Here is a 27,480-nt window from a genome sequence, read left to right as displayed (position 1 = left end):
ACAGAGTAGAAAATCGGGCGTGTAAAGTTGGCAGTACAAGATTAGAGCAGGGTCACACACTGGCGGTGGTCAGTGTAAAAATTAGAAGTAGTGTTCAAGCGGCCTGCTCTACAGCTTTTGGTGGTGTTTAGCTAACCCTCACCACCGCATAAGGCAAGCCTTTGCAATGCGTGACATATATATTTTGGTGGCTCTGGTTCTTGGTGGAATTCTAACTTACAGAACCACCTAGCACAAGGCTAGCCCACAGATAGTCATTTTCTGTACCATTTCGTTAGTGGTTATTCAATACACGGTATATCTATGACGACTATGTGCTAGCTTCCAGGGAAATAGTGGAGAAAAAGACAGGCAGGTTTTCTCTCTCAGCGAGCATTTGTAAGTTGACTTCTGTATTTTGTTAGGCCTGCAAGATGCTGGTGATCGCTGCCAGAGAAGCTGCTGTGGTGCCTGTTAAAGGGACTGGTTCTCTCTTCAGGCAACAGGCTTGGCTTCTGGAACTCTGCCTAGGGATGAATGTTTCTAGAAACTGGGATTGGGTGGTAACAGGGAACCTTTGACGCTGTGGTTGGCATAGTAATGTGTCTAAAGAGGACCAACCATGACTGAACCCTGTCTAACTGTGGACCATGCTTTGGTGCCTGTGTCTGCAGGAGACCAAAGGACTGTAGCTGGTGAGTATGTTTCTGGAAAGGGATATAAAGTACATAGTTTAATTAAAGTTGCTATTCCACAATTCAGACGGTCAAATGAAACATTGAGAAGAAAATGCAGTGCTTTATGGAGAGGAACCTGAAAACACGGACCATTTTTCCTGCCCCCGGGGAAGGGGCTCCGCCGGACCACTTTTCCCGTAGCACCTATCCGGCGCAAAAGCAGCCAAACTTCCGTCCCGTTTCCACGGAGCGCGAGCGTGAGGCGGTTCGGTGAGTGTCGGCTCTTGCTTCCTCTACAGTCCTCTGGTTTCGTTATGTGTCGTCTGGCCACCTCGCTTCTCCGCTCAGAAGCGCGCCGGCAGAGTCCGGATTCGTAACTGCTGTGTCAGGAGGCCTTTCCCCCTGAGAACCTGTCACCAGGGACACGGTGGCCAGGCTTTCTGAGCCCTGCGAAGTAACTTTTTTTTTTTTTTCTTTAACTGTAGATCTTGGGGACCAGAGAGCTTAAACTCACTCGATCTGGTTCTGCGTGGCTTCCGGTAAGTCACCCACCGGCTTCCTGGCTTTATTCAAATGTATATTAAGTTAACATTTTGAGCATCGCGTATGTGCTAGGGACCTAGGACTCAAGTCTTGGGCATGATCGGCCTCAGTCAACTACACAAAGTCACACACCCGTCACTAGAATGGAACGACAAGAGCAACCCTTGACTTAGCCCCGAGTCACGGAGCCTTTACTAAGATTAAAAACAAACAAACAAACAAATAACAAAACTAAATGACAAAGTGCTGTGGGTAGATTTTTCTCCTGTTTGAGGATCACAAAGAAGCCAGTGTGGCTGCAGCAGACCTTGGGGTTGGTATTAAACAAGCTGAAAAATTGCCAAGGTTAATTCTTGCGGTGTTTTCTGGGCATAGTAAGATTTTTACGTCGTTCCTTCCCCCCCCCCCCCCCCGCCCCCGCCACCCCAAGCCACAGGAGAAGCCAGAGAGCGAGCACATTGAGGAACAAGTGTTCTCCGATCTAGGCAGGTGGTGCCTTCTGTAGTGCAGGGCTGTGAAGACGGCATCCCATGTGTAAGTTTTAGGCTTTTTTGACTGAACTACAGTTACAAGATTTCCAGGCCGGGACCACGTATCCCCGCAAGCACAGAGCTTCACAGAACCATACCTACTTAGCTTAAAAATTCTGTTGTTGGTGCTGGAGAGATGACTTCCTGGTTAAGAGACTTGATGCTCTTGCAGAGGAGCTGGGCCCAATTCTGTCACCCATCTCTTTTTTTTTTTTTTTTTTTTCAAGACAGGGTCTCTCTGTGTAGCCTTGGCTGTCCTGGACTGCTTTGTAGACCAGGCTGGCCTTGAACTCACAGGGATCCGCCTGCCTCTGCCTCCCGAGTGCTGGGATTAAAGGCATGCGCCACCATGCCCGGCTCTGTCACTCATCTCTTAACTCCAGCTTCAGGGAATTCAACACCCTCTTCTGGCTTCTGTATGCCTTTTTTCGTTATTTCAGATTAACTTTATGTTTGTTTGTTTGTTTGCTTGCTTGCTTTTCGAGACAGGACTTCTCTGTGTAGCCCTGGCTGTCTTGGAACTTGCTTTGTAGCCCAGCCTGCCCTCGAACTCACAGAGATCTGCCTGCCTCTGGCCTTCCAAATGTTGGGATTAAAGGCATGACCACTATGCTCGGCTTGTATTGTTTATTTTAAACGAAGGAGTAAACAGAAATGAGCACTTGATTTTTTTGATTGTGAATTTTGAGGTCATGTTTTGTACCTCTGTGTAAAATACAAACACCTGCTAGTCAGTAGTCTGACTCTGTCGATCTTTGTTTGGCAGCCCAGGAAAGATCCTGTGTAGTGCAGGTAATCTGAGTGTTTGTCACACGAATTAGTAATGACATAGTTCTTGAGTAAAAGGTGAAATAGTTGATTGGTTCGTGTTGAAACCATTCTTAAAAATACTGCTGAGGCAGTGCTGCTACAGAGTTGTTGTTAATACTGTGTGTGTGTGTGAGTCCATGATGGGGCAGTGGGTCCTACGCTGTGGCAAGCATGTGAGGGTAAGACAGCCTTGTGCATTTTCTTCCCTCCTTCCACCTTTATATGGGTTCTGGCCATCAAAGTGAGGTGGTCAGGCTTACAAGGCAAGTGCCTTTACTCAGTGAGCGTTTGACAATCCCCCCCTTAACATCCCCCCCACCCCACCCCCGTTGTTTGTTTGTTTGTTTGTTTGTTTTAAATCAAATTAACCTTATAGGGAATTTAAATTAGGACTAAACAAAGAATCTAAGCTCCTCCTCAAATACTTAGTGCAGGCCTGACATGTCAATCTCCTCTGGATTCTTTGTGACTCTGGGAAGTTGTTTGTTCCCTGGACTTTAGGTGTGTTTGTTTTGTGGTTGGTTGTTTGCTTGTTTGGTTTTTTGTTGTTGTTGTTGTTTTGTTTTGTTTTGTTTTTCTTTCTTTCTTTTTTTTTTTGGTTTTTTGAGACAGGGTTTCTCTATTTTATCTTGGCTGTCCTGGACTCATTTTGTAGACCAAGCTGGCCCCTAAAGTTTGTTTGTTTTTAAGACAGTGTCTTGTGTATGTATTCCAGGATGGCCTCAAAGTCTCTATGTATCTGACCCACTTGCCTCTACCTCCCACAGATTTTTTTTTTACTTGTGGCTCTAAGGATCATTTGTGTTAATTAGATAAGTACTGTACTGAAGGAACCATATTCCCACCCGCTGTTTTGTTTTATTTTGTGATTTCTGAGACGGTCTATAGCAATCAAGGGTGGTCTTGAATTCCTGATTCTTCTGCCTTCATCCCCCAAGGGTTGGGAATACAGGTGGGTACCTCTCTACCCTGCTAGCTTATTTTCAAACAAGGAGATTAGTCCTTTATTTTCCCTCATTTTCAACTAGGTTTTTGAGGAGTAAAAGAAGGGAAGTTTGAAAAGCTCTCCACTTCTCCAACCTTTTGTTAGTTTTAGATGCTCATGGGAAATTAGGTAACAGATTTGACTTGGCCATCTTTGGCAGATCTTATGGTACTCTCCTGCAGCAGGTTTAAGGTAGAATTGTAGGTTAAGATGGTTTTTGCAGCCGGGCGTGGTGGTGCACGCCTGTAATCCCAGCACGTGGGAGGCAGAGGCAGGCGGATCACTGTGAGTTCGAGGCCAGCCTGGACTACAAAGTGACTCCAGGACAGTCAAGGCTACATAGAGAGACCTTGTCTCGAAAAACCAAACCAAACCAAAAAACAAAACAAACAAACAAAAAAAGATGGTTTTTGCATAGGTCTAGTTTAAAATGAGCCACATGTGCTTTTTCCATTCTCACCTTCTGTTAAGGGAGAGATTTCTGAGTGTGCAATACCAGCAGGCAGGTTTCAGTTGACACTGTGTGACCTTGAGCACTATCACCTCTCTTTAAATGGTGCCTCTGTGGTGGCGGAGTGAAGACTCTTGCTCCTTAAAAAACCCTCGTATCTCCTTGATCCTCATTTTCCTCATCTGTTAGACAGCTGCAGGGTTGCCATGGGGATTAAGGGAGTTAATTCTGCCAGGATCTAATTCAATACATGACATAAAGAGCATGTATAAGAAATGAAGTAGCCTTGTACCATGGTCTGATCAGCTGAGTCTCTTTTCTGCTGCTCTAGGAGACAAGAAAGAGTCCTGCTTCTGGTTCCTCACCACTGGCCCCATGGCTTCCATGCAGATGGATCCCGAGTTAGCTAAGCAACTCTTCTTTGAAGGAGCCACTGTGATCATTCTGAACATGCCCAAGGGGACAGAGTTTGGCATTGACTACAACTCCTGGGAGGTGGGGCCCAAGTTCCGGGGTGTGAAGATGATCCCCCCTGGCATCCACTTCCTCCACTACAGCTCTGCGGACAAGGCCAATCCCAGGGCGGTGGGCCCCCGGATGGGCTTCTTCCTTAGCCTGAAGCAGCGGGGGCTGACAGTCCTGCGCTGGAACACGGTTCAGGAGGAGGTGGACTTGTCTCCAGCTCCGGAGGCTGAAGTAGATGCTATGAGAGCCAATCTTCCAGAGCTAGACCAGTTCCTGGGACCTTACCCATATGCTACGCTCAAGAAATGGATCTCACTCACCAGCTTCATCAGTGAGGCCACCGTGGAGAAGCTGCAGCCCGAGAGCCGGCAGATCTGCGCCTTCTCGGATGTGCTGCCCGTGCTTCCCATGAAGCACACCAAGGACAGGCTGCAGCAGAACCTGCCCCTCTGTGGCACTGAGTGCAAAAGCTACCAAGAGGGCTTAGCCAGACTGCCGGAGATGAAGCCCAGGGCTGGGACCGAGATCCGCTTCTCGGAGTTGCCCACTCAGATGTTCCCAGCAGGCGCCACACCGGCCGAGATCACGAGGCACAGCATGGACTTGAGCTATGCCCTGGAGACTGTGCTCAGCAAGCAGTTCCCTGGCAACCCCCAGGATGTGCTTGGTAAGAAGGAGCTGAGCCGTCAGGAAGGGTGCTAGTGGGGAGTTTAGGTATCAGTCTCGTGGGTATCAGTCCAGTGTTCTTAAAGGAGGCTCGGGGTAGGCTCCTTAGCAGTCATTAGACATCCATGTGTGTCTTCACGTTTAACCTAACGATTTTAAGTTCAAGAGATCTGTGACAGAGCTCCAACAGTTTGACTGTTGACTTGAGCACCTCAGATGAGCCTGAGTCCACAATCCCATGTGTGGTAGCCGCTGACGTAGCCTAGCCCTCTAGAGAGAGGATTTGAATAACAGTGGTGGCCTTGAGGTCAGAGCTCATGGCTTCTGCTTGCTAGCCCGGGTCTGCCTGTTCCTAGAAGCCCTATCTGATGCCTCAGTTTGTTTTTGAGTTCTTAAAAGGTTTCTCTCTTCATGCCTTAGACCAGGACTTTTATTTTTATTTTAATCATTACAGTTTTATTGCTGCTTGCAGTACTTTTTTTTTTTTTTTTTTCAAGACAGGGTTTCTCTGTGTAGTCTTGGCTGTCCTGGACTTGCTTTGTAGACCAGGCTGGCCTTGAATTTACAGTGATCCACCTGCCTCTGCCTTCACAGTGCTGGGATTAAAGGCACCACCACACCCAGCGTTGCCTGCACTCTTAATTTACAATAATATGTACTTAGCATAGAACAAAAACAAACATAAAATGTATTCTAAGTCTTCTACCTAGAAATAACCATTTTGACAGTTAAGTGTACTTTTTCCTTTCTTTTCTCCTTTTCCTGTGTATTTTTTAAAAAGACTTATTTATTTATTAAGTATACAGTGTTTCATCAGCATGTGCCCCTGTCCTCCAGAAGAAGGCACCAGATTTCTGTATAGATGATTGTGAGCCACCATGTGGTTGCTGGGGATTGAACTCAAGACCTTTGGAAGAACAGTTAGTGTTCTTAACCTCTGCTCCGTCTCTCTAGCCCCTCCTGGTATTTTGATATTTCAGTTGTCTTTTATATTCCAGTCTTTTACAACTCAGTTGTGTCTAGTTTTTATAGAGACAAGATTAAAGAACAGTGTTTTGTGGTGTACTATCTGCACGTCCTTGTCACTGCTCACCTGTTTCAGTGGCTGTTTAGTGCCCAGAGCTAAGGCTCTAGCTCTCAGTGGGCACTCCTTAGATGCTTCTATTTTCCTGTTATAAATAGAGCCTGACAAGCTCCCTAGGTGTGGCCGCGCCCAGGGTTAGGGTTGGGTTGTGGGCGTTGCCAGCTTTGCCTCCTCACCAGGTGGTGGGAGGCTGCTCTTCACCTTTGACAGCACTCAGATGATTGGAAAAATGGCATCTTATTTCTATTTCTATTTCTGAATACTAATGACAACAAACATTTGGCATGCTATTCCTGTGTGTTTGTGCATGTGCCACATACGGAGGCCAAAGGTCAGCCCCTTGGGTATTGTTCCTTCAGTGCTGCTAACCTTTTTCTCTTGAGACAGTGACTCTCATTGACCTTGAACTCACCAAGTAGACCAGGCTGGCTGGCCAGTAGACCCCGGCGTCTTCCTGCCTCTGCCTCCCCAGTGCTAGGAGTGTAAGCATGTGCACCACTATGCACCACCACTCCAGCTTTTTAAATTCCGGTTCTGGGACCTGACTGGTCCATGTGCTTGTGAGACAAGCGCTTCACTGAGTATCTCCCCAGCCCCTGTCAGGCTTTTAGCACTTGTCCTTTTGTCTGTAAACTGTCCCGAGCATTTACCTAGTTTCCTATTGGAGATTGGTGAGAAGTTTGGTTATAGGCCTTTGTTACATCCTTGGCTGAACTGATGAGACAGCAGACATTTTAATGAGTGCATCTTAATGCAGAACATAGTATGCTATATGAGTAATCCCCGATTTCTTGCTTAAACATAATTGGGAATCTTGCTTTCTATCTCTTAAATATTTCAATATTCAAAATACATCTTAAGCCAGGCATGGTTGTGCATATCTTGAATTCCCAGAACTGGGGAGGTAGAGACAAGTGGATCTCAATACGCTTGAGGCCAGCCTGGCCTGCATAGTGAGTTGCCGGCCAGCCAGAACCTTGTTTTCAAATCAATCAATAAATGATAAATATGTTTTAGGGAAAAGTTTGTTATAGGACAAGTTTGAATCTATATAACAACTCCCTGAAATAATTTCTGATGTCATAGTTTAAATTTTAGACACGATCAGAAACTCACAAATTTATATTAATGCTCTGCTGTATAGAAAAGTTCCAGGCACCAGGCATGGTGGCGCACGCCTTTAATCCCAGCACTCGGGAGGCAGAGGCAGGCGGATCGATGTGAGTTCGAGGCCAGCCTGGTCTACAAAGTGAGTCTAGGACAGCCAAGGCTACACAGAGAAACCCTGTCTTGAAAAAAAGAAAGAAAGAAAGAAAAAAAGGAAAGTTCCAGGCCAGCCTTTGGCTAGTGAGACCCCTTCTTAATATGCCTCTCCAAATTGATAACAGTAAATTGATGTTATGAATACAACAGAATAAGCTAATATTAATCTTATAGTTTCACCAGGTAAAGCCAAACAAAGTAGCAAGTCATTATGCGTGTTTACTGATTCATTTTTTTTTTTTTTTTTTTTGAGACAGGGTTTCTCTGTGTAGCCTTGGCTGTCCTGGACTCACTTTGTAGACCAGGCTGGCCTCGAACTCACAGCGATCCACCTGCCTCTGCCTCCCGAGTGCTGGGATTAAAGGCGTGCGCCACCACGCCCAGCTACTGATTCATTCTTTTATGGCACATACATACATAGCTTAAGTTTTTGGCCACCTTTGAAGCCATAGAGAATGTGTCCTGCGAGTCAGTGTGAATGTGTCCTTTTATTTAGAGTCAGGATCTTGCTTCGTAACCCTGGATGGCCTGGAACTTGCAGTGGTAGTGACTCCCCTGCCTCCCACCTCCTGAGTGCTAGGATTATAGTTGGACCACTACACTTAGCTCAGTTGTAGTCTATCTGCCAGGCAGAGCCCCCGTTGCCTGCACACGTGCAGTGGCTTCCACGCTAAGTCTTTGTGCAGACAGGCATCAGTTGGAGAGTGGGAGTGGGAACTGGCATTTTGAATGCTGCTTTGTATCCCATATTATTCTAAATGTTTAACATGCACTGTAGTAAGTAATTTACTCTCCAGTATAACTCTCAAATAAGGAAATAAAAGCATAAATAGGTTAAGTAACTTGCCTTAGGTCACACTGCTGCTAGGTGGTAGAGCTAAGATTTGAGTCCAGGCAGTTTGGCTCCAAAGCCCATCCCCTTAGCCACTAGGCTGCTCAGAGATGACATCAGAGCCTGTTGATTAAATAAATAAAGCTAAACTGACTGGTTAGCTAGCCCTGGACTAAGAACTTAGGAATTTCCTGCTGTGAGAGACTGTCAAAGTGCTCTTACCCAGCACCAAATCTGTTACAGCTTTAACTTCTATTATTCAAAACATTAGTTATACAATCTGGGCATGCCCTTGACCTCATCTTGAAGTGAGGAAAATGCTGCCTTCCCTGATGACCTAGAGGAATTGGGTGAGGTCTTAGATGAGTCATGTTATCTGGGAAATTTAGAATAGCAGCCACTAAGAGGAGACCATGCACATAAATGTTAAGAGTTGATTGTAAAATACTGTTCTTTGATCTTGTTTTTACAAGTTATGACTCCATCATCTCTGCTTAACTGAAATCTCTTTGAGTTGACAAGTGGCAGCTTTACTCCTTTTTTTTTTTTTTAGGATTTACTTTATTATTTTTAAGTGTGTGTGTGTGTGAGTACAGTGTTGTACACAGAGACAGAACAGGATGTCTGATCTCCTGCAACTGGAGTCATAGGTGCTTGTAAGCTGCCTGCCGTGGGTGCTAGGAACTGAACTTGGGTCCTCTGGAAGAGCAGCCTGGTGGCTCAACCCTGGAGCCACCTCTCTAGCCCTGGAACAATTTTGCTTTTAGTGAGATCTGGTTGTTCTGATGGGGAGGTTTAAGGTCCACCTCCTAAAATGCTAGGCATGGCATTTTACTACCTCTTCTCTTGGGGCCCATTTTTGAGTAAATACCTAGCCACAGTGTAGTGCCTGTCCCATGGTTTGAATCCACAGCAGTTCAGCAAATATTGACTGAGTACTTGTTGGATGCAGAATCTCATTCTAAGTTCTATTGGAGTGACAAGGGTACAAGGCTCCCCATTGCTGAGGGCTAGTGTAAGTGATGGCATTGTAAATTGTGTTGGGAAGTGTCAGCTGGTACTCCATGCTGTGAGGGTCTTAGCTCTCCTCTGTACCTCATAGGTGAACTCCAGTTTGCCTTTGTGTGTTTCCTGCTGGGCAATGTGTATGAGGCATTTGAGCACTGGAAGCGGCTCCTGAACCTGCTGTGTCGCTCAGAAGCCACCATGATGAAGCACCATGCCCTGTACGTCAGCCTCATCTCCATCCTGTACCACCAGCTTGGTGAGATCCCTGCCGACTTCTTTGTGGACATCGTCTCCCAGGACAACTTCCTCACCAGCACCTTACAGGTGAGCAGTCTGGCTGGTGCACATGGGGTTGAGCAGGAAGGTACCCATGCAAGAGCACCCTTGGGAGCGTCACCTTTTTCTTTCTTGCTGTTTTTCCATGAGCCTAGTATTTCTTGAGGGCGGCTCCTAACCTTGAAAGGTTTCCTGGTTCTCTATGGTTTGGTTTTGTTTTTTTTTTTCTTTTTTTTGCGGGGGTCGGGGGTGAGGTGGGGGGTAGGAGGGTGCTTCAAGACAAGGTTTCTCTGTGTAGCCCTGGCTGTCCTGGACTTGCTTTATAGACCAGACTGGCCTCGAACTCACAGTGATTCTCTCTGCCTCTGCCTCCTGAGTGCTGGGATTAAAGGTGTGTACCACCATGCCCGGCCTGGTTCTCTCTATCTTTACTGTGTTGTAAGTGCCTCTATCCAGGGGCCCTCTCTGTGCCACCTCTCCTCATGTCACCCCCAGAAGGTCTAGCACTGAGTACTTAGAATTTATATTCTCTCCACTACTTTGGGCTACCTAACTGTATTATCAGGTGTATTATGATGATGATGATGATGATGATGATGATGATGATGATGATGATGAAATATCTGAGGCAGGCTACTTTGAAATGAAGAGATTTGTTATTTTATTTTTATTTCTTAAATTTAGAGGATTGAACTCAAGTTGTCATGCTTGTGTAGCAAGCGTTTTAAATGATGAGCCGTCTTGCAGCCCCAGCAGAGGGTTATTTAACTCACAGTTCGGGAAGCTCGGAGCTCAAGACCTAGAGGCCTGCTGTTGAGGACCCGACTGCTGCTCCGTCAGTCCTTTCCCAGGCAATGCCCAGGGAGCTAGGAACCCCTCAGCAGGCCAAGCTAAGGAGCTTCCGAGGTGTGAGCCGAGAGGCATGAGCCACAGCTAAGCCAGAGCACCAGCTCCTCTTCCTTGCTGAAGCTGTGAGTTGTTGCAGCCGAGTGAGGCAGAGTTTGGAAGCTCGCTATTCCCAAAGAAACATCTGCAACTCCTTAGATCTCATTTAAGCATCAAAGCAACTTTGATTTCCTGCTCAAACAAAATGTGCCAGTTTCTACAGAGATTCTCTGACAGAAACAGTAAAATTTGCTTTTAACTTGGCAATTAAAATTTCATTATGAGTGGTAATTAGGGAAAGAGCTTCAAACAACTTAGAATCTTCATCCTGTACTATTTCCTCCCTTGGCATGCAGACTAGTTTCCTGTGTGTGCTTGGGACACCCTCTGTCACTCACATCTTAGAACTTTCTCAAGTAGAGCAGAGGCAGAAGCGGTTAGTTGTCTGAGTCCATGGCTTCTGTGGCAGCCATGTACTTCCTCTCCCTGTGTGTGATGCCCCATAAAGCCTGTTCCCATGCAACATGGCACCTCACTTACCTCTCATTCCCACCCATGGAAGAAACTAGTATTTATTAATGCCGTTGCATAGCAGAGGCCATATTTATTGTGTTATATAGTGTCTAAGTTTCTTTTTCTGTTACTGTGATAAGATAACCTGGTAAAATCAACTTAAAGGAGAATAGCTTTGTTTTGTTTTTGAAGTTATAGGGTAGCCCAGCAGCAGGGAGTTGAGGCGGCAGCTCACGTGGCACGCAACACCTCAGAAGCAGAGAGCGGTGAATGCCTGTTTTAACTCACTTGCTTCTCTCCATACAGTCCAGGATCCTAGCCTAGAGCCTCAGTTAACCTTGACTAGACTGACCACCAGATCAAACAGGCATGCCAGGACTCTTCTCCCAGATGATTCTAGATCCTATCTGGTTGGCACTGAGATAAACCATCACATGTGGGTTCCCCAGGAGCCCTAGTGGACAGACCAGATCATCTCACTTTTCAGATTAAAAACCAGACCTGGTAGAGTGGTTGTCTGATGGTTTCAAAGCCCCAGGTTCAGTCCTCAGCAGTGGAAAAAATTAGTATAGAATACAGCATGGATTCTTGCCACACCCACCCTAAAAAAATCCTGCTATTGTTGTCTCTCTGAGGTACAGAGCACTCCCCCAAAGCCACCATGCTATTGGAAGCATCTCTGTAGTTAGGCAGCAGGCAGTTGCCTGGAAACTGACATTTGGAGGACTTGTGCAGACTGCGGTGATGTATCTCTCAAATGATGGTGTAAGCCTGGCACGTTCTACTTCAGAAGAGTTAAACTGCCCTTTGTTGTTCTTTGTAGAGCAGACATGTTAAATCTCCATTCCTCCTCTGTCGGGACCCTCCTCACAGCATCACAGGGCTGCCAGGCAGTGTGAGGAGTCATCAGCTGCTAACTTGTCCCATTGGTGTCCGCAGCCATGAGGAGTGATGCAGTGTATGGGACAGTGAGGTACTGCCCTCATGGTGTGAGTGCATGCTGTCACACAAGCACAGGAAGGCCATCGTGCTGCAGCAGCGATTTGCGAAATAACAGGGGCCCAGCTGGATTGCCTGATGCCCATGTGGGCTGTGCAGCTCTGAGGGTTTGAGAAATTCTTGGGACAAGAAACTTAATGTCATTTGGTTTGTTTGAGTTTTTTTTTTTTTCTTAGACAAGTTCTCTAGTTCCAGTTGGCCTCAAACTCCATTTGTAGCAAAGGATGACCTTGAATTTCAGATCCTCCATTGTTCACCTCCCAAGTCCTGCGATTAAAAGTGTGTGCCAAACATACCCAGTTTATAATAAAACCCAGCCAGGGTCCCACACTGAGCTGTCAGCTGATGTCATTATTTGAAAATGATCAGGACATTTGCCTTTAAAAAAGCATACCAGTAAATGTTATTGAGCATTCTTTCTGCCCAGCATTCCACTGCAGTTGTTGAGGAATACAAATAGGACTCAGCTAGGGTCCTTGTCCTCAGGGTTCGTTGATTTAAGAGTCCTGACTGAGCACCTGCTGTAAATAAGATGTTGTTCTAGAAGTGGGGATATAATTGAACAAGAGCGTCAGAGTCGCTGACCGCAGGAAGTAGACAGATGAATTAACTAAAGAATTCCTGATACTGGTGTTACAGCAAACAGACCTGCCCCCGTGCCGTTACGGTAGCCCAGGCTTTTGGGTCTCCCTCGACTGCATCAGAGTTTATCAGCCTCCATGATGACCTTGTTAAACCATTGGCTTCCCACACTGCTGCCTCTGTTGCTCCAGAACGAGGCTCTGGTCCTATTTCTCTGTGGCTGGCTCCCCTACTGCCTAGGGATGTGTGCCAGCCCTGGCCCCGAGGCTCCGTGTTGGCTGTCTCCTCCTACCAAGGCAGTGTCAGTGGTCTGCTCACAGCAAGCTCTCAGACAGGCATGCTGCTTCATCCCCCCCCCCCCTTTTCTTTTGAAATGGGATCTTGCTTTGTTTCTGACACTAGCTTTGAACTCCTGGATGCAAGTGATTCTATTCTGTCAGTCCAAGCAACAGGAACTACACACATTAAGACCATCCTATCTTCTTTTGTTTTAGTTGTAAAAAGCACGTCATTTGAGTTTGAGCTTCTCTCTTAGCATATTTGAAAATGTTCAAAGCAGAATCAACTGTAAGCATGTTTTTTAGAACCTCATATAACCAAAACCTTACATCCATATTTCATGCCTTCTAGACTGAACCTGATTCTCCTCAGCCTGCCATGTCCTTGCCCACACTCTCTCTCTCTCTGTGAGGCCTCCCTTATCTCTGCCTCCTTCTAGGACCCTTGGCCTGCTCTGTACTTGCCACAGAATTCTATAAGAGTTGTGCTTCTTGAAGTTAATACAACATTCCCCACAGAGCGTAAACCTTCATTTTTTTTTTTCCTTATTGGTTCTTTTCTTTTCTTTCTTTCTTTCTTTTTTTTAAAATGATTTATTTATTCTTATTTTATGTGCATTGATATTTTGCCTGGGTGTATTTGTCTGTGTGAGGGTGTCAGATCTTGGAGTTATAGACAGTTGTGAGTGGCCATGTGGGTGCTGGGAATTGAACCCAGCTCAAGCTCCTTTGGAAGAGCAATCAGTGCTCTTAACCGCTGAGCCATCTCTCCAGCCCCCACTTACTGGTTATCTTCAACACCAAGTCAACACCTAAGATTTGACCTGTGTGGGGCTGGAGAGATGGCTCAGTGGTTAAGAGCACTGTCTGTTCTTCCTGAGGTCCTGAGTTCAATTCCAGAAACCACATGGTGGCTCACAACCATCTATAATGTGATCTGCTGCCCTCTTTTGGCCTGCAGGTGTACTGCAGATAGAACACTCATACGTTAAAAAAGATTTGACCTGTGTTTCTGCTTGTTTGTTTGTTTACATGCAAACATTTATAATTCCTTTGGCAGTGCATATATATGTATATATATATTTGTATGTATGTGTATGTTTATGTATATATATGTATGTGTATACACACACACAAACACACACAGTAAAGTCTGAGCAGGGTGATGGTACAATATGCCTTTAATCCCAGCACTTGGGAGGCAGAGGCAGGCAGATCTCTGAGTTCGAGGCCAGCCTGGTCTGCAGAGCGGGTTCCAGGACAGCCAGGAGAGAAACCCTATCTCAGAAAACAAACAGACAAACAGTGAAGTGTGACAAAAGGCATTTGATACATCAAAGAGAGAATGGTGGATGCTGACTTGGATTAATATTTGAAGGGTTTCAGAATAGCTTTATGTGAGGGGTATTAATATTTCAAAAGGCACAGTGTAGACTAGGATGTTACAAAACTTTTTCTAAAAAAAAATTTTTTTTTTTGAGACAAGGTTTCTTTGTGTAGCCTTGGCTGTCTGTCCTAGACTCGCTTTGTAGACCAGGCTGGCCTCGAACTCACAGCAGTCTGCCTGCCTCTGCCTCCTGAGTGCTGGGATTAAAGGTATGTGCCACCACGCCAGGCTTTTAAAAACATTTTTTAATGTTGCTGTTTTAGCAGTGCGAATCATCCCCCTCCACACACAGAGGCACTGGCTTGGGGGGTTTGTGACTGAATGAATCACACCTTAAAAGCTTCCTGCTGCCTGTACTCATTTGCTGCCTGCTCTCTCCCCAGCTAGTCAAGTGGAGCTGGCGTCCTTGCTTAGGAGCATAAATGTCTACTCTCGATGGAGAGGGGCTGGTGTTTGTGTGTGTAAGCACTTAACGACATTAAAGAGAGCCACATCAGCATAAATTAAGTCAGCCCTATAATGGCCTCAGCCACTGGGTATTTTTTTTCCCTCCAGCTTTCCCATTGAATAAATGCCTCTGGCTTTTACAAATCTCTTGGATATAGCTTGAATAAAAATGATTTGTTTTTAAAAAGTGTTTTTCTTTCATTTAAAGTAACTCAACTCATCATAATTTTCTTAAAGTCAATGAAAAGATAATCTGGAATTAATAGTGTGTTGGAAGGAGTTATGTACAAAATAAGAATTCTAACTGTTGGTTGCATAGTATTTAGGCATATAGTCGCGTAACCCGTGGCTTTCAGAGGTCTTGTTGTTTTGTTACAGCTGTAGGTACATTCCGTGAAAGCATCATGCTTGAGTACTATTTTGGATGCCATTCTAACATTTACATCTCTAGATTGTTTTGGGGTTTGTTTGTTTTTGTTTTGTCTTATTTTTGAGATGGGCGGGATCTTCTGTATCTCATGCTAGCCTCAGACTCACTATGTAGATGTACATGGTCTTTAACTTCTGACCCTCCTGCCTCTACCTTCCAAGTGCTGGGTTTACTCGCATGTGCCACCATGTGCCAGCAATGTGGAACCCAGGACTCTGTCCTTGTGAGGACAGAACCATCTGAGCTACATCCCTGGTCCCAATAATGTCTATAACGTTTTTGTTTTTTGGTTTTTTTTCCTCCGAGACAGGGTTTCTCTGTGTAGTCCTGGCTATCCTGGACTCACTTTGTAGATCAGGCTGGCCTCGAACTCACAGAGATCTCTGAGTGCTGAGATTAAAGATGCACCACCACACCTGGATGTCTATAATGTTTTTTATCATAAACTAAAAAAAAAATTGTGTATGAGTGTTTTGCCTGCATGTATGTTTCTGCACCACTGGCATGCCTAGTGCCCTTGGCAACCAGAAGAGTGCGTCAGATTCTCTGGAACTGGAGTTAGGGACTGCTGTGAGCCGCCATGTAGATGCTGGGAACCACACCCAGGTCCTCTGGAAGAGCAGCCAGTGGTCTGAACCACTGAACATCTTTCTAGCTTATATCACAAACATTTCTAATAGATAAATTTATTTACTTTCTCCTGCCGTTGACAGTGGCTTTTATATGCTCAATATACACCGTCTCATTTAGCCCTTAACATAATGCAAGAAGTTGGGTATACAGCTCCATCATATAGATGGTATAGGCCTTATGTTTTTGTTCACACTCACAGAACAAGGGGTGGCAAGGCTGAGGCTTCCATCTGAAGCCCATTGCAGGAGGGCTCCTATGTATAAGTATAGCTACAGATGAAACTGCACAAATGTTCTGAACTGATCGTGGCTGGCAAGAACGCTCAACAGAGAAAGGTGCTTGCCACCTTCAGTTTGATCTCAGGACCCCACACTGTAGAAAGAGAAAATTGACTCCTGCAAGTCGTCTTCTGACCTCCACGTGCGTGCTATGTATACATGTAAATTAAATAAATGTAATTTTTAGAAAAAAAATTTAAAGAAGGCATGAGGCCAGCACAGCTCTCGAGGCAGAGGCAGAGCCTATGAGTTCAAGGGCAGCCTGGTCTACATAACAAGTCCTGGGCCTTCAGGACTGCACAGAGAAAGGTGATGTCAGTGCCTTTCCCTCTCCGGCTTATCACTGCAGTGCTGTAGCCTGCCTGTAACACTGCCTCAGCCACAGTGGTAAGTCAGTCGCTGGAGGCCTTTGGTGGTGGTGGTGGCTGTTGTTGTTATGTAAGGAAGTTTCTTTTCTGGCCTAGCCAAAAAACTAGGCTAAGACAGGCTCAGCTGTCCTCTGTGATACTTTCTCAGTGTGGCTTGGCTGTGCTGTAGTCACCAGACTCTGCTTCTTAAAAGCTTTCATGTTTATGACTGGAGGTGTTTTATTTCTTTAACTTCATAATAGACTTAATGATTAGAATGTTGGTGCTTTATTTTTATTTTATTTGAGTTTGGGGTTTTTTGTTTTGTTTTGTTTGTTTGTTGTAGACAGGGTCTTACTATGTAGCCCAGACTGATCTTGAACTTACAGATCCACTTGCCTCTGCCTCCTGAGTGCTGGGATTAAAGGTGTGTGCCACCCATCTCTCCTGGCCCATTTTGGCATTTATTTGCCAAATGGAAGTCTTTTAAAAACACTATCTGAGATTAATCAGCCAAAATTAAGATTCCTTTTTCTATGATGTTAGAAGTCTTTACTTGATTTTACCTTAGGGAGTAAAGTAACTAGATGATTACTGGCTTCTCTAAAGAAAGCATGGCATTACTTGGAAAACAAATGAACCAGGATAAATTGTTGCTTAAATAAATGTCCCCCTAACCCCTGCAAGAGGGAAGGTCACTGAAAATTGAACCCAAGGCCTCATTAACACTAGGCAAGCACTGTGGTGCTGAGCTGTATCCCTAGGCCTAACTATATATTCTATTTTTTTTTCCGGAGGTGGGGGGGGGTGTGGGGGTGTGGGGCTTGTTCCAAGATAGGCTTTCTCTGTATAGTCTTGGCTGTCCTGTACTCTCTATAGACCAGGCTGGCCTCGAACTCACAGAGATCCACCTGTCTCTGCCTCCTGAGTGCTGGAATTACAAGTATGCGCCACCTGGCTTGGCAACTAAATACTCTTTTGGGATTTTTTGCTTATTTGTTTGTTTGTTTGTTGATTGGTTGGTTTTTTGAGACAGGGTTTCTCTTTGTAGCTCTTGCTGTCCTGGAACTCAAAACGATCTGCCTGCCTTTGTGCACCACCAGCACCTGGCCCAACTAAATATTCTTTTTTTTTTTTTTTTTTTTTTTTTTTTTGGTTTTTCGAGACACGGTTTCTCTGTGTAGCCTTGGCTGTCCTGGACTAGCTTTTTAGACCAGGCTGGCCTCGAACTCACAACAATCCACCTGCCTCTGCTTCCTCAGTGCTGGGATTAAAGATGTGTGCCACCAGTGCCAGCTGTAATACTCTTTTTTTATTATTATTATTATTATTATTATTAATTTATTCTTGTTACATCTCAATGGTTATCCCATCCCTTGTATCCTCCCATTCTTCCCTCCCTCCCATTTTCCCCTTATTTTCCTTCCCTATGACTGTTCCTGAGGGGGATTTCCTCCTCCTGTATATGCTCATAGGGTATCAAGTCTCTTCTTGGTAACCTGCTGTCCTTCCTCTGAGTGCCACCAGGTCTCCCCCTCTAGGGGACATGGTCAAATGTGAGGCATCAGAGTATGTGAGAAAGTCATATCCCACTCTCCACTCGGCTGTGGAGAATGTTCTGTCCATTGGCTAGATCTGGGTAGGGGTTTAAAGTTTACTGCATTGTCTTTGGCTGGTGTCATAGTTTGAGTAGGACCCCTGGGCCCAGATCTGCCTATCATAATGTTCTACTTGTAGGCTTCTAGGACCCTCTGGATCCTTCTAGGCTGTAATACTCTTAAACATCTTTTCTGAATTGTTTTTGAACCATTAAGCAGGGTATGGTCCCAGCACTTGGGAACAAAACTGAGGCAGAATTGAAAATAGGAGCCAGAATGGGTCACATAATAGAGTCAAGGCCTTTTCTAAAGTATGTATTGAGACAGTATCTTAAGAAAACCAAATTAATTATCAAGGCTCTGAGTTCAGTTCCCAGCATCCATGTTAGACAGCTCACAGCCACCTATAGCTAATTAGCTCCAGGACATGCAACACCCCCTTCTAGCCTCTTCAGGCGCCTACATAAGTATAGGTGTACTCAGACATAGAGGCACAAACATACACATAAATAAAAATAGAAAACCCTTTTAAGTGTAATATATATGCATTTATGTACATATATATATATGTATATCATATGACATATATATCGCACAAACATGCCTGTCTGCGTGTGTGTATGAATTGGAGGTAGGGGAGCAGAGGGGACAGGGTCTTACTATGTAATCAAGGCTGGCCTTGAGCTTGAATTTCTTCTGCCTCAGGCTTCTGAGTGCTGGGATTACAGGTAAGCACCGCCATGTCAAGGCCTACTCTTTAGTTTTTAAGAGAAAAGAGATTCTGGTGTTTGCTACAACACAGATGGACTCTAAGACATGCTATGTGAAGTAAGCTAGCCACAAAAGGACAGATACTCTATGATTCCTCTTCCACAAGGTCCCTAGCCCGGTCAGATTCATAGAGACAGAAAGGAGAAGAGTGTTGCCAAAAGCCAGGAGGAATGCACTGAGAGGGAGTTGGTGTTTCCTACGTACAGTGTCAGTTGGAGAAGATGAGAAGTTTCTAAAGCCGAGTGTTGGCAATGGTTGCAGGACAGGAATGCATGTATCGCCACTGGCTAATCACTTAACAATAGCTTAAATGGTAGCTATATCTATTTTACCACAATTTAAACAATGGTAATGTTTTTTAGAATGAACATTAAAGACAGCTTTTAAGAGGAATAGAAGATTAGAACAGCAATTCAGCCTTGTTGGCTGAGGGCCCAGGGCTTTATGGGATCCAAGGGCTTACAGTGTCCCCAACCTTTTCTTTACCCCACCTGGTGTAACTCTTTCCTTCTGTGTTATTGCCCAGGTGCCTAGTAGATCTTAACACCCCACCCCACCCCGGGTGGAGCTGCAGTGGTAACTCTGTTGGCCTTACTTTCCATGAGGCATCTGTGCCCAGCATGGTAATTTTCCATTCCAGTCTTGTTCCAATGTCTTCTGTTAGTTTGGGGAGGCTGCATAGCAGGTGTCCTGGAACTGTGCCAGCAGCAGCTGATCTACTGCCCCAGAGACCTGAACACCAGGAGGAAATTTCCACCACTTTCTTGGCCCTCTGTTCTCAGGAGTAACTTACCCTCTGTTCTCTATAGGTTTTCTTTTCTTCTGCCTGCAGTCTTGCTGTGGATGCCACCCTGAGGAAGAAAGCAGAAAAGTTCCAAGCCCACCTGACTAAGAAGTTCCGGTGGGACTTTGCTTCAGAGCCGGAGGACTGTGCTCCAGTGGTTGTGGAGCTCCCTGAGGGCATCGAGACCGCCTAACTGCAAGTCCCCAAGCCATGGGAGACCCCTTCCCACACAGCTGTCATCTGCCCAGGGAGCCTCCAGCACAGTGATCCAGTCAGGTCCTGCAGAGATGAACCTGGGTCCCTCTGCACAGTAAATACACGCCTTTGCTGCAAACACGGCCGTTTGTGCTTCCCTGGCCCTCGTGCGAATTTCAGAAAAAGGTGGTCCGGATGAAACCTGCCCTCACAGCAACCCTTCTGACAATGAGAACGTGAACCTTAACTCCAAAAGAGCGAGCTGGTAAAAGAGGACAGAAGAGACCTGCTCCCTACAGAGTCTGCTGTTATGTCAGTGATTTGTTTGTTTGTTTGTTTTGGCTTTTCAAGACAGGGTTTCTCTGTGTAGCCTTGGCTATCCTGGACTGGCTTTGTAGACCAGGCTGGCCTCAAACTCTTGTGATCCACCTGCCTCTGCCTCCTGAGTGCTGGGATTAAAGGCGTGCGCCACCACACCAGGCCCAGGTCAGTGAATTTTTAAGTTAAGCGTAGGTCTGAAGTTGAATATGGTTTGTACAGAGTGCCTGCCTGCTCCTAGTTGCTAGAAAATGCTCAGGAGCCTGGCCTGGGAAAGGGAGACAGGGAAGATGGTACCTGGACTCTGACAAGTGGTTGGCTTTAGTTTCTTCTCCCCCTTCTGCCTAGAAGTCCCAGTGGTTGATACCCCAGAATTAGCCCCTGGTCTTGGGGCCCCACTGGTACTATCCCCTTTCATTCTGAAGCTTCACACTCTGAGGTGGTACATGGAAGCCCCCATATGTCCCCAGTTTTCACTAAAGTTACCATGATAACATGGAAATCAACAATGAGAGGAAAAGTTCTTTCCCCAAGCCTGCTTCTTAGGCCCTGTTAAAGTTTGGGCCTTTTCTTCAGAGCCATGGAGATAGCGGGTAGCTTGATTCTCCCAGCCCTCTGGGTTTCCCATCAGTGCTGTCACGTTTCTGGGTTAGGAGTCTTGCGGGCACACCCATTGTACTGTGTGGCCAGAGTTCTGCCTCAAGAAGAGCCCCAGGCCCTCCACCCTGACCTCAGGCTGTTTGCTAAACCCTGGGGTCCCGTGCCATCCTCTTCTGCGCTTGAGCTCACAGCAGGTCTCTGATTGAGAGTCCTGCTGTTTAAGACTTTCAGTTCCTCTTGTTTCCTTGGAGATGTTTTTCCAAGAGCATAATGTACATTAAAGTCTTTGAGTTGGGACTAATCCCCCTGTGTGAGTCTCTTACAGCTAATCTGCCCAGTTTCCAAAGTAGCCAAGCTGCTGTCCATAGACAGCATATCTACCTGCAGAGCACACCCAGGAGACCCTGCTCACCCCCTGCAGTCTCTGGAGAAGGCAGGTAGCCAGCTTTGCCTCTTTCCAGTGAGAGAAGCACCCTGTAGTTCTGTATTAACCTGAAGTTTCACCTTGTGGGAAATTGCTATTCCTTTTTTCCCACAAAGCCCACTCACCAGAACTACCTGGGGAGTGTGTTCAAAGTGCAGATCCCAGGAAATGAAGTTCTGATGCATGCTGCAGCATGGATAAACCTTGTGTCCAGGGCTGGAGAGATGGCTCAGTGGGTAAAATGCTTCAGATCACCTGAGCTCAGGTAGAAAGCCAGGGCCAGCAGCGCACACCTATAAATCCAGTGCTGCAGAGGCAGGAGGATCCCAGGGGCTTTCTGGTCAGCCAGAAATTGGTAAGCTGCTTGTTCAGTGAGAGACCCTGTCTCAAAAGTAAAGCACAAAGTGATAGGAACCATCCAGTGTCAACCTCTGACCTCCACAAACCTGCACACAAACGTACCTAACATACCACACATTGACAAATTGAAATAACGGTGTGCTGAGGGAAGGAGACCAAATAACAAGCATTCCATTCACGTGCAATATCCAGCGTAGGCGGATCCACAGGGAGTCAGATGTGGACCACCCACGGTGTGTACTTTGAGGCAGTGTTTGTGGTGGGACACTTGTGGAGGTGCAGGCTCCTGTCTTACTCTGCAAGGATTCAAGGGCTTGGGTTTTGAGGTACAGACACTGTTAAGCAGTAACACCATACTTGATGCCAGGAGCACCTCTGGCACAAAATGTATCTCCCACTGTCATTGTGAAGGCAGCACCTTGAAGTTAGACCATTCCCCGAGTGTCTCTGTGTCTCCCTAGATGCCCCTCTACATATGCTTAAAACAGGTTGAACAAGAGGAGCTGCTGCTTAGAAATGCTGTGCCATTACCTCACTCAGTCCTCACAGCGGTGTGCTGCAGCGAAGTCTAATCTTCAGTTGTCCCCGTTTGACTGGTATGAAAACAAGCTCAGAGAGCATCATTTTCCCAGGTCACCCAGTAGTAAGTATTGAGGACAGAAGCCCACTCTGCACTGTGTTCCCAGCTATGATTTACCTCCGCTGCCCTTTTATGTGTAAGGCAGCCTTCCCTCTCCCCTTGCCCTCAGGTCCAGGCCTTGGCTTTGTTGACTAGCAGCTGTGTGACCTTGGGCAAACTTTTTTTGGGCTTAAGTCACCATATATAAAAGAGAGTTAGCTTTGATTTGGAGGTTCTGATACAAATTTTCCAGCCTCTGTCAGGTATTAGAAGTTGGCTTTGGGTTACTGTACAAATTTTAGAAGGGGAAAAAAAAAAAGCCATTTGTGGTGGTGCATGTCTGTAGTGCCAGCACCTGGGAGGCAGAGGCAGGTGGATCTCTGTGAGTTCGAGGCCAACCTGGTCTACAAAGTGAATCCAGGACAGCCAGGGCTACACAGAGAAACCCTTGCTAAAAAAAAAAAAAAAAATTTTTTTTTTTTAATTTTTTTCGGGGGGAGGAAAATTACATTCACACAAGGCAGTGTTTCTGGTGCATGAAACAATAGGTTTCTTGTTTGAAGCAGAAATACAGAACTTTGTTGGGTCTTTGCATGTCTTCTGTCTCTTACGTGTGTGTGTGTGTGTGTTTATATATATGTATGGAGGTCAGAACAGCTCTCAGGAACTGACTTTCTCTCTTACCACCATGATGGTCTAAGGGATCAAACTCTGCCATCCTGTGCGATGAATAAGGAGTCTGAAAACAAGGTAATTATTACTTAATGCTTGCAGTATTTATGGAGGGGGCTGTCCAGATAGACTCCTCATCAGGACTGAGCTCTGAGCTCTTTTCCAGTTTCCTCACATTCAGAAGTGTAGCTGTTGGCACAAGACCTGGCCTGGTGGGGCTGGAGAGATGGCTCAGAGGTTAACACTGGCTTTTCTTTCAAAGGTCCTAAGTTCAGTTCCCAGCAACCACATGGTAGCTCATAACCATCTATGATAAGATCTGGTACCCTCTTCTGGTGTGTAGGCATATGCACGCAGAACACTGTATAAATAATAAATGAGTAAATCTTTAAAAAAAAAAAAAAAAAGACCTGGCCTGGTTTTCACATCTCAGATGCAGGCCTCCTGGGGTCTGGCTCTTATTTGCAAGGCTGGGTTATCCTATTAACAGAATCAGCAGCAGCAATGACTTGCCAACCCCATGACAAGCCCTTCCTTCTGTGAGCCTAGTTCTCACGTCTCACCACTTGAACAGTGGAAGAGTTCCCTGCCGCGGATTGTCTCTTACTGTCAGCAATTATGTCCCCAACGTCATCCCCTGCAAATATTACTGAATATTCCCAGGGCACTGTGACATGCTGGTCTCTGCAGCTAATCAGATGTTGGCTTGACTGAGATATTATCCCCGGCTGAAGTGACTGGAAACAGCTGTGGTCAAATCCAAACCTGAATCACACCTGCAGATTCAAGGCAAAACATGATGGCAGTGCTCACCTGAGCTGCCCAGGAGTCCTGGAGCCTGGGAGGTTCTTCACAGTCTCCATTTCCTGCTGAGCACAGACGTCTCAAACCTTGTGTCTCTCCTGGACAGGCTTAGTCCCATTAGGTCCATCCAGGAGGCATTTCTCGTTATGAAGTGGCCACGGTCTAGGTCCTGGTACTGTCTCATGCTCCCCCCAAAGCCCTGGTTTCCTGCTGTGGACTGTCCTGCTGTGGGGGAGCAGGATAGGAGAAAGTCAGGGTCTTAGCAGGGTGAGCAGAGATCAGAAAGGAACAAAAGAGGTGTCTGGAGAAAGGACTGTAGGCAGAGGGAACAGAACACACAGGCCCTGGACCTGGGGGCAAAGGCCAGGGTGAGGACAGTGGAATGATCAAAGTGGGACGAGCAGAAGGACTCTGTTGCGGGGACCAGACCTCCGTGGCTTAAAGGGCTGTTTGTTGTAGTTAGGTGCTTAGGTAGAAGAGAGACGGGAACTGACTTCTGTTTTGACAGCTGCTGTGTTAGACATGACTAGTGGGTAGGGTGGAGGCAGAGAAACCTGTGAGGAGCTAGTGCCCCTATCTACCTATCCAGCTGAGAGGTGACCCGGTGGCACAGGGTGATGACAGCACGCCACCTCCTCTGTATACCTCCAAAAGGCGGGATCACTGCTAATTCTCTGAAGTCAAAGACTACCTTCAAGGGTATTGTCTCTCTGCTGAGAACCCTCCTGATTCTCACAGGCCTATAGCCCGTGTTGGGAGGTGAGGCAGGCAGTGAGGAAGTACTGGGAAGCCTGCCCCAGGTCTGAGAGACAGGATGGCAACGGAGAAGAACCAGGTAAGCCAGGCCCCAAGGCTGCAGCCATACTTGCCTGGGTGTTCCTGAGGGCACTGAAGGTCTCTGTGGGACTAATGGCTAAGAGCAGGTGAGTGCTCCCTGGTCAGGGGCCACAAAGACATTTCTTCTATTAACTTAGACCAGCACGTGTTAGGTCCCTGCTCACTGGACACTGCACTGGTCCTTCGCTTTCTGTCCTCTCTTCAGTGTAGAGAGCACAGTGTAGGCACAGTGCCATCCTTTCTCGTATAGACAAGGGAGCTAGGGTCAAAACAGCAAGGGGGCTTCCTCTCAGCCACCAGCCCTTGCAACTCAGTGGCATCCCTCAGTCTATCCCACTGTTCCACAGTCACATAGTCTGTGGTGTAAGGACAGAGGTTCTGAGGCCACCAGCCTAACAGTGCCCGTGTTGTCACTTGGCAGGGTGGCAGGCAGACCCCTGGCCTCTTGGTCATGTTTCACACCACACTCTGTGTGTCCGTATCTGGCCTGTGGGCACACTGGGTCAGACCCTGGAGGCAGGAAGAGCATCTGACCCCAAAAAAGCCATCTCTGCCCTGCTGCTGTGGACCTTGGCCTACCAAAGGGCTTCCTCAGCTAGACCGTCCTGCACAGAAACCTCTCCTCCTTCAGCCTTGTCCCACCAGAGTTGCTGGAGAGTTTCGCAGAAGAAGATACAGCCAGATAAAGGACATTCACAGTGGTCAAGATGACTGGTGGGACTTCCAGCTCTTGATGTCCTTCACCACCACTCTATAGGCAGGAAGCAGAGAGTGACCTGGGAATGGTGTGTGGCTCAGGAACCCTCCTGTCACACCCCTAAGCCTCCCCAAACAGCGCCACCTGCCGGGGACCAAGAGTTCCAATGCTATAGAACAGAAGAGACATTTCATCCAACCACCACAGGGGGCTTCTGAGGACTGGCTGCCCACTGCCCCTCAACACCAAGACGAGCACTAGTGTTCCCAGAGAAGCAGCCTGAGCTGGAGACCAGGCTGTGGGGTAACAGGAAGTCAAGGGATGCTGTATCCGAAGAAGGCTGTATGGTCTTCATCCTCTCAGAAAGTGTCTATTTGTACATTTTCCTCTGGGGTCTTTGGGTAGTTTTGACAATACCTTATAAGTACTCTTTCTTCCTTCCTTCCTTTCTTTCTTCTTTATTGTTTGTTTGTTTATTTGTTTTAGACACAGGATCTCACTATACAATCCTGGCTGATCTGGAACTTGCTCTGTAGACCAGGCTGGCCTCAAACCCACAGAAATCTACAGACCAGGCTGGCCTCAAAACCACAGAGATCTCCCAAGTGCTGGCATTAAAGATAAGCCCAGCATGAAGTGCCCTAATCCTATAAATGTAAATGCCAGCTACTTTGCAGTTTGTGATACCTGCAAATACATGTTTTATCTCACATGTCAAGATTTCCCTTTTGATTCAACTTTCCCATCACTTTAAAGCCTGAAAATCCACTCCTATCTCAAGATGAAATGCACATTAACCTATATTTTGTTCCAGTTTCCCCCAGTGCTCTTCTTTTTCTTTTGCCACAGTGAAAACTTGTTCCACAGCCCTGCTCTGCCCAGCCCCCGTGCTGCCTCTCAGTCAGCTCTGTTCTCCATTTTTTCCTTCCTACATTTTAAGTTCAGTCACACTGTCTCACACCTCCAGCCTGTCCTTTCCTTGGCCACCAAGGGCTTCTCACAAACCCTGCCATTCCTTCATGGTGTTCACAGCCTAAGTACACACAGCCAGCCCTTGGGATTGCAGCCTGGAGGTGTGCAGCCCTCCTGATGTCTTTTCACCTCCAAGTAGAATGGAAGGGGTGTGTGTGTGTGTGTGTGTGTGTGTGTGTGTGTGTGTGTGTGTGTGTGTGTGTGTGTGTGTGTGTTTCTGTCTGTCTCCTTCCCTCTCTCCATCTCTCCCTTCATTTCCCACCTCCATTTCCCTTCCTCTTTGGCCATGTCTCCACAAAGACCTCCTGAGTATCCAGTCACTGCTGTTACAGCAGAGTCACCGGGATTGACGGTGAGCACAGTGGGGCCAGTCAGCATCCTCCATAGGATGCTCCTTTGGAAGGTGCAGAAAGACCCTAGCATCTCTTGGAGTTACAGCTCTAAAAGCCTCTCAACCTGCTCCTCATCCCCATCACAGAAAGCCCCACACCTGAGTTGAGCTTAAGGCCCATACAGGAGGAAGCTGAGCTAAGGGCACTGCCACACCTGGATTCAGCCCCGTCTGGAGCCCACAAACACAGGCTTCCTTCCACATGAAGCCCCTTTGCGACAGGCTCCTGCTCCCTGAAACCCCACCTCTGTCCCTATAGTGGAAGGATGCGTGCTATGTAGTGACTGGCACTCTTCAAGGGTGACACTGAGCAGAAAATTCTTCCTCAGAGCAGAGGAGCCTGACCTCAGAGGTGACCAGGCATGAGCTGGGCAGCCTGAAGCAACAGTACCCACTGGGCCTTGAGCGTGGCGAGACAGCCCTCCCGTGGAGATTTGGCCTTCACTGCCTGCCCCCGCTGCTGAGTCAGAAGGTGTCAAAAGAGTTGTAAGGGGCCTGTGGCCAGTCTCACTTATGCACAGTTCAGTTTCCGTCCCAGGAGGATGTGTGGTGACCATGACTTGTTTCCTGCCCAGGCAGAGGCAGGGCTCCAGCTCTCCCATCAGTACCCTGGACACACTGCAGGCCTCTGTGGTGGCTAGAGATCTGTTGGTTTGGCCTATGCTATCCAGACAGGATCTGTGCTGCAGCACAGGTGCCTGTGAGTGTGAGTGGGGCTGGGCTATCAAGGCAGCTGCTGCTGTTCCTGATTTATTGGCCACACAATGAAGGCCAGTGGCAGGCCAGGCCAGGGCTGGGCTGGGCTGGACCTTGCAGACTGTTCCCGGATGCCAGCAACAGACCCAGAGACACCGAGGAGCTTGCCAGTCTCCTGCAACCATGAAGTCACATGCTTGGGTGATCTTCTGTCTGTCTGACTTCACTGGCCAAGGTCTTAACCCCCGCACCTGGGGCCAGGCAGCCAAAGCAGGTTGGGTGGAGGGTCCTGTGAGGACAGGGTGTGAGCATACTGCCAATCTCCACTCCATCCAGGACAACCTGTTCAAGGCGAATTCCTGGGAGCTTTTAGTTTTTCAAGAGACGCTTGGAA

The 27,480-nt window shown here is 46.9% G+C and overlaps 1 protein-coding gene and 1 long non-coding RNA gene across 4 annotated transcripts in view; one reads left to right on the top strand and one right to left on the bottom strand.

Moving 5' to 3' along the window:
* Positions 1-27,480, bottom strand: part of LOC311594194 — a 522,815-nt gene that overhangs the window by 340,685 nt on the left and 154,650 nt on the right. The gene's annotated exons all lie outside the window — the stretch shown is intronic.
* Positions 832-20,915, top strand: AAR2 (AAR2 splicing factor). Of its 3 annotated transcripts, none has more exons than XM_084775703.1 (5): positions 832-926; positions 1,142-1,195; positions 4,307-5,107; positions 9,388-9,617; positions 10,135-12,296. In XM_084775703.1, the coding sequence occupies exons 3-5, from the start codon at positions 4,351-4,353 to the stop codon at positions 10,384-10,386; spliced, it is 1,239 nt and encodes a 412-aa protein (XP_084631829.1). In that variant the 5' UTR covers positions 832-926; positions 1,142-1,195; positions 4,307-4,350; the 3' UTR covers positions 10,387-12,296. The 3 variants fall into 3 exon arrangements, with proteins under 3 accessions (XP_084631829.1, XP_084631830.1, XP_084631831.1); XM_084775704.1 differs by lacking the exon at positions 10,135-12,296 and adding an exon at positions 19,527-20,915 and having other exon boundaries at positions 833-926; XM_084775705.1 differs by lacking the exons at positions 1,142-1,195; positions 10,135-12,296 and adding an exon at positions 19,527-20,915 and having other exon boundaries at positions 876-926.

Source organism: Acomys minous, assembly GCF_964271855.1.
Source record: "Acomys minous genome assembly, chromosome: 3".
Taxonomy (NCBI): domain Eukaryota; kingdom Metazoa; phylum Chordata; class Mammalia; order Rodentia; family Muridae; genus Acomys; species Acomys minous.
Note: the sequence above shows the minus strand (reverse complement) of the source record. Positions and strands in the feature narration are given on the sequence as shown.

Bases quoted from the DNA above. Each gene is read 5' to 3' on its own strand.
- AAR2 (XM_084775703.1), top strand. From the start codon at position 4,351: ATGGCTTCCATGCAGATGGATCCCGAGTTAGCTAAGCAACTCTTCTTT. The intron at 5,108-9,387 runs GTAAGAAGGAGC...TGTACCTCATAG, and splicing joins CAACCCCCAGGATGTGCTTG to GTGAACTCCAGTTTGCCTTT. The intron at 9,618-10,134 runs GTGAGCAGTCTG...CTGTATTATCAG, and splicing joins TCCTCACCAGCACCTTACAG to GTGTATTATGATGATGATGA.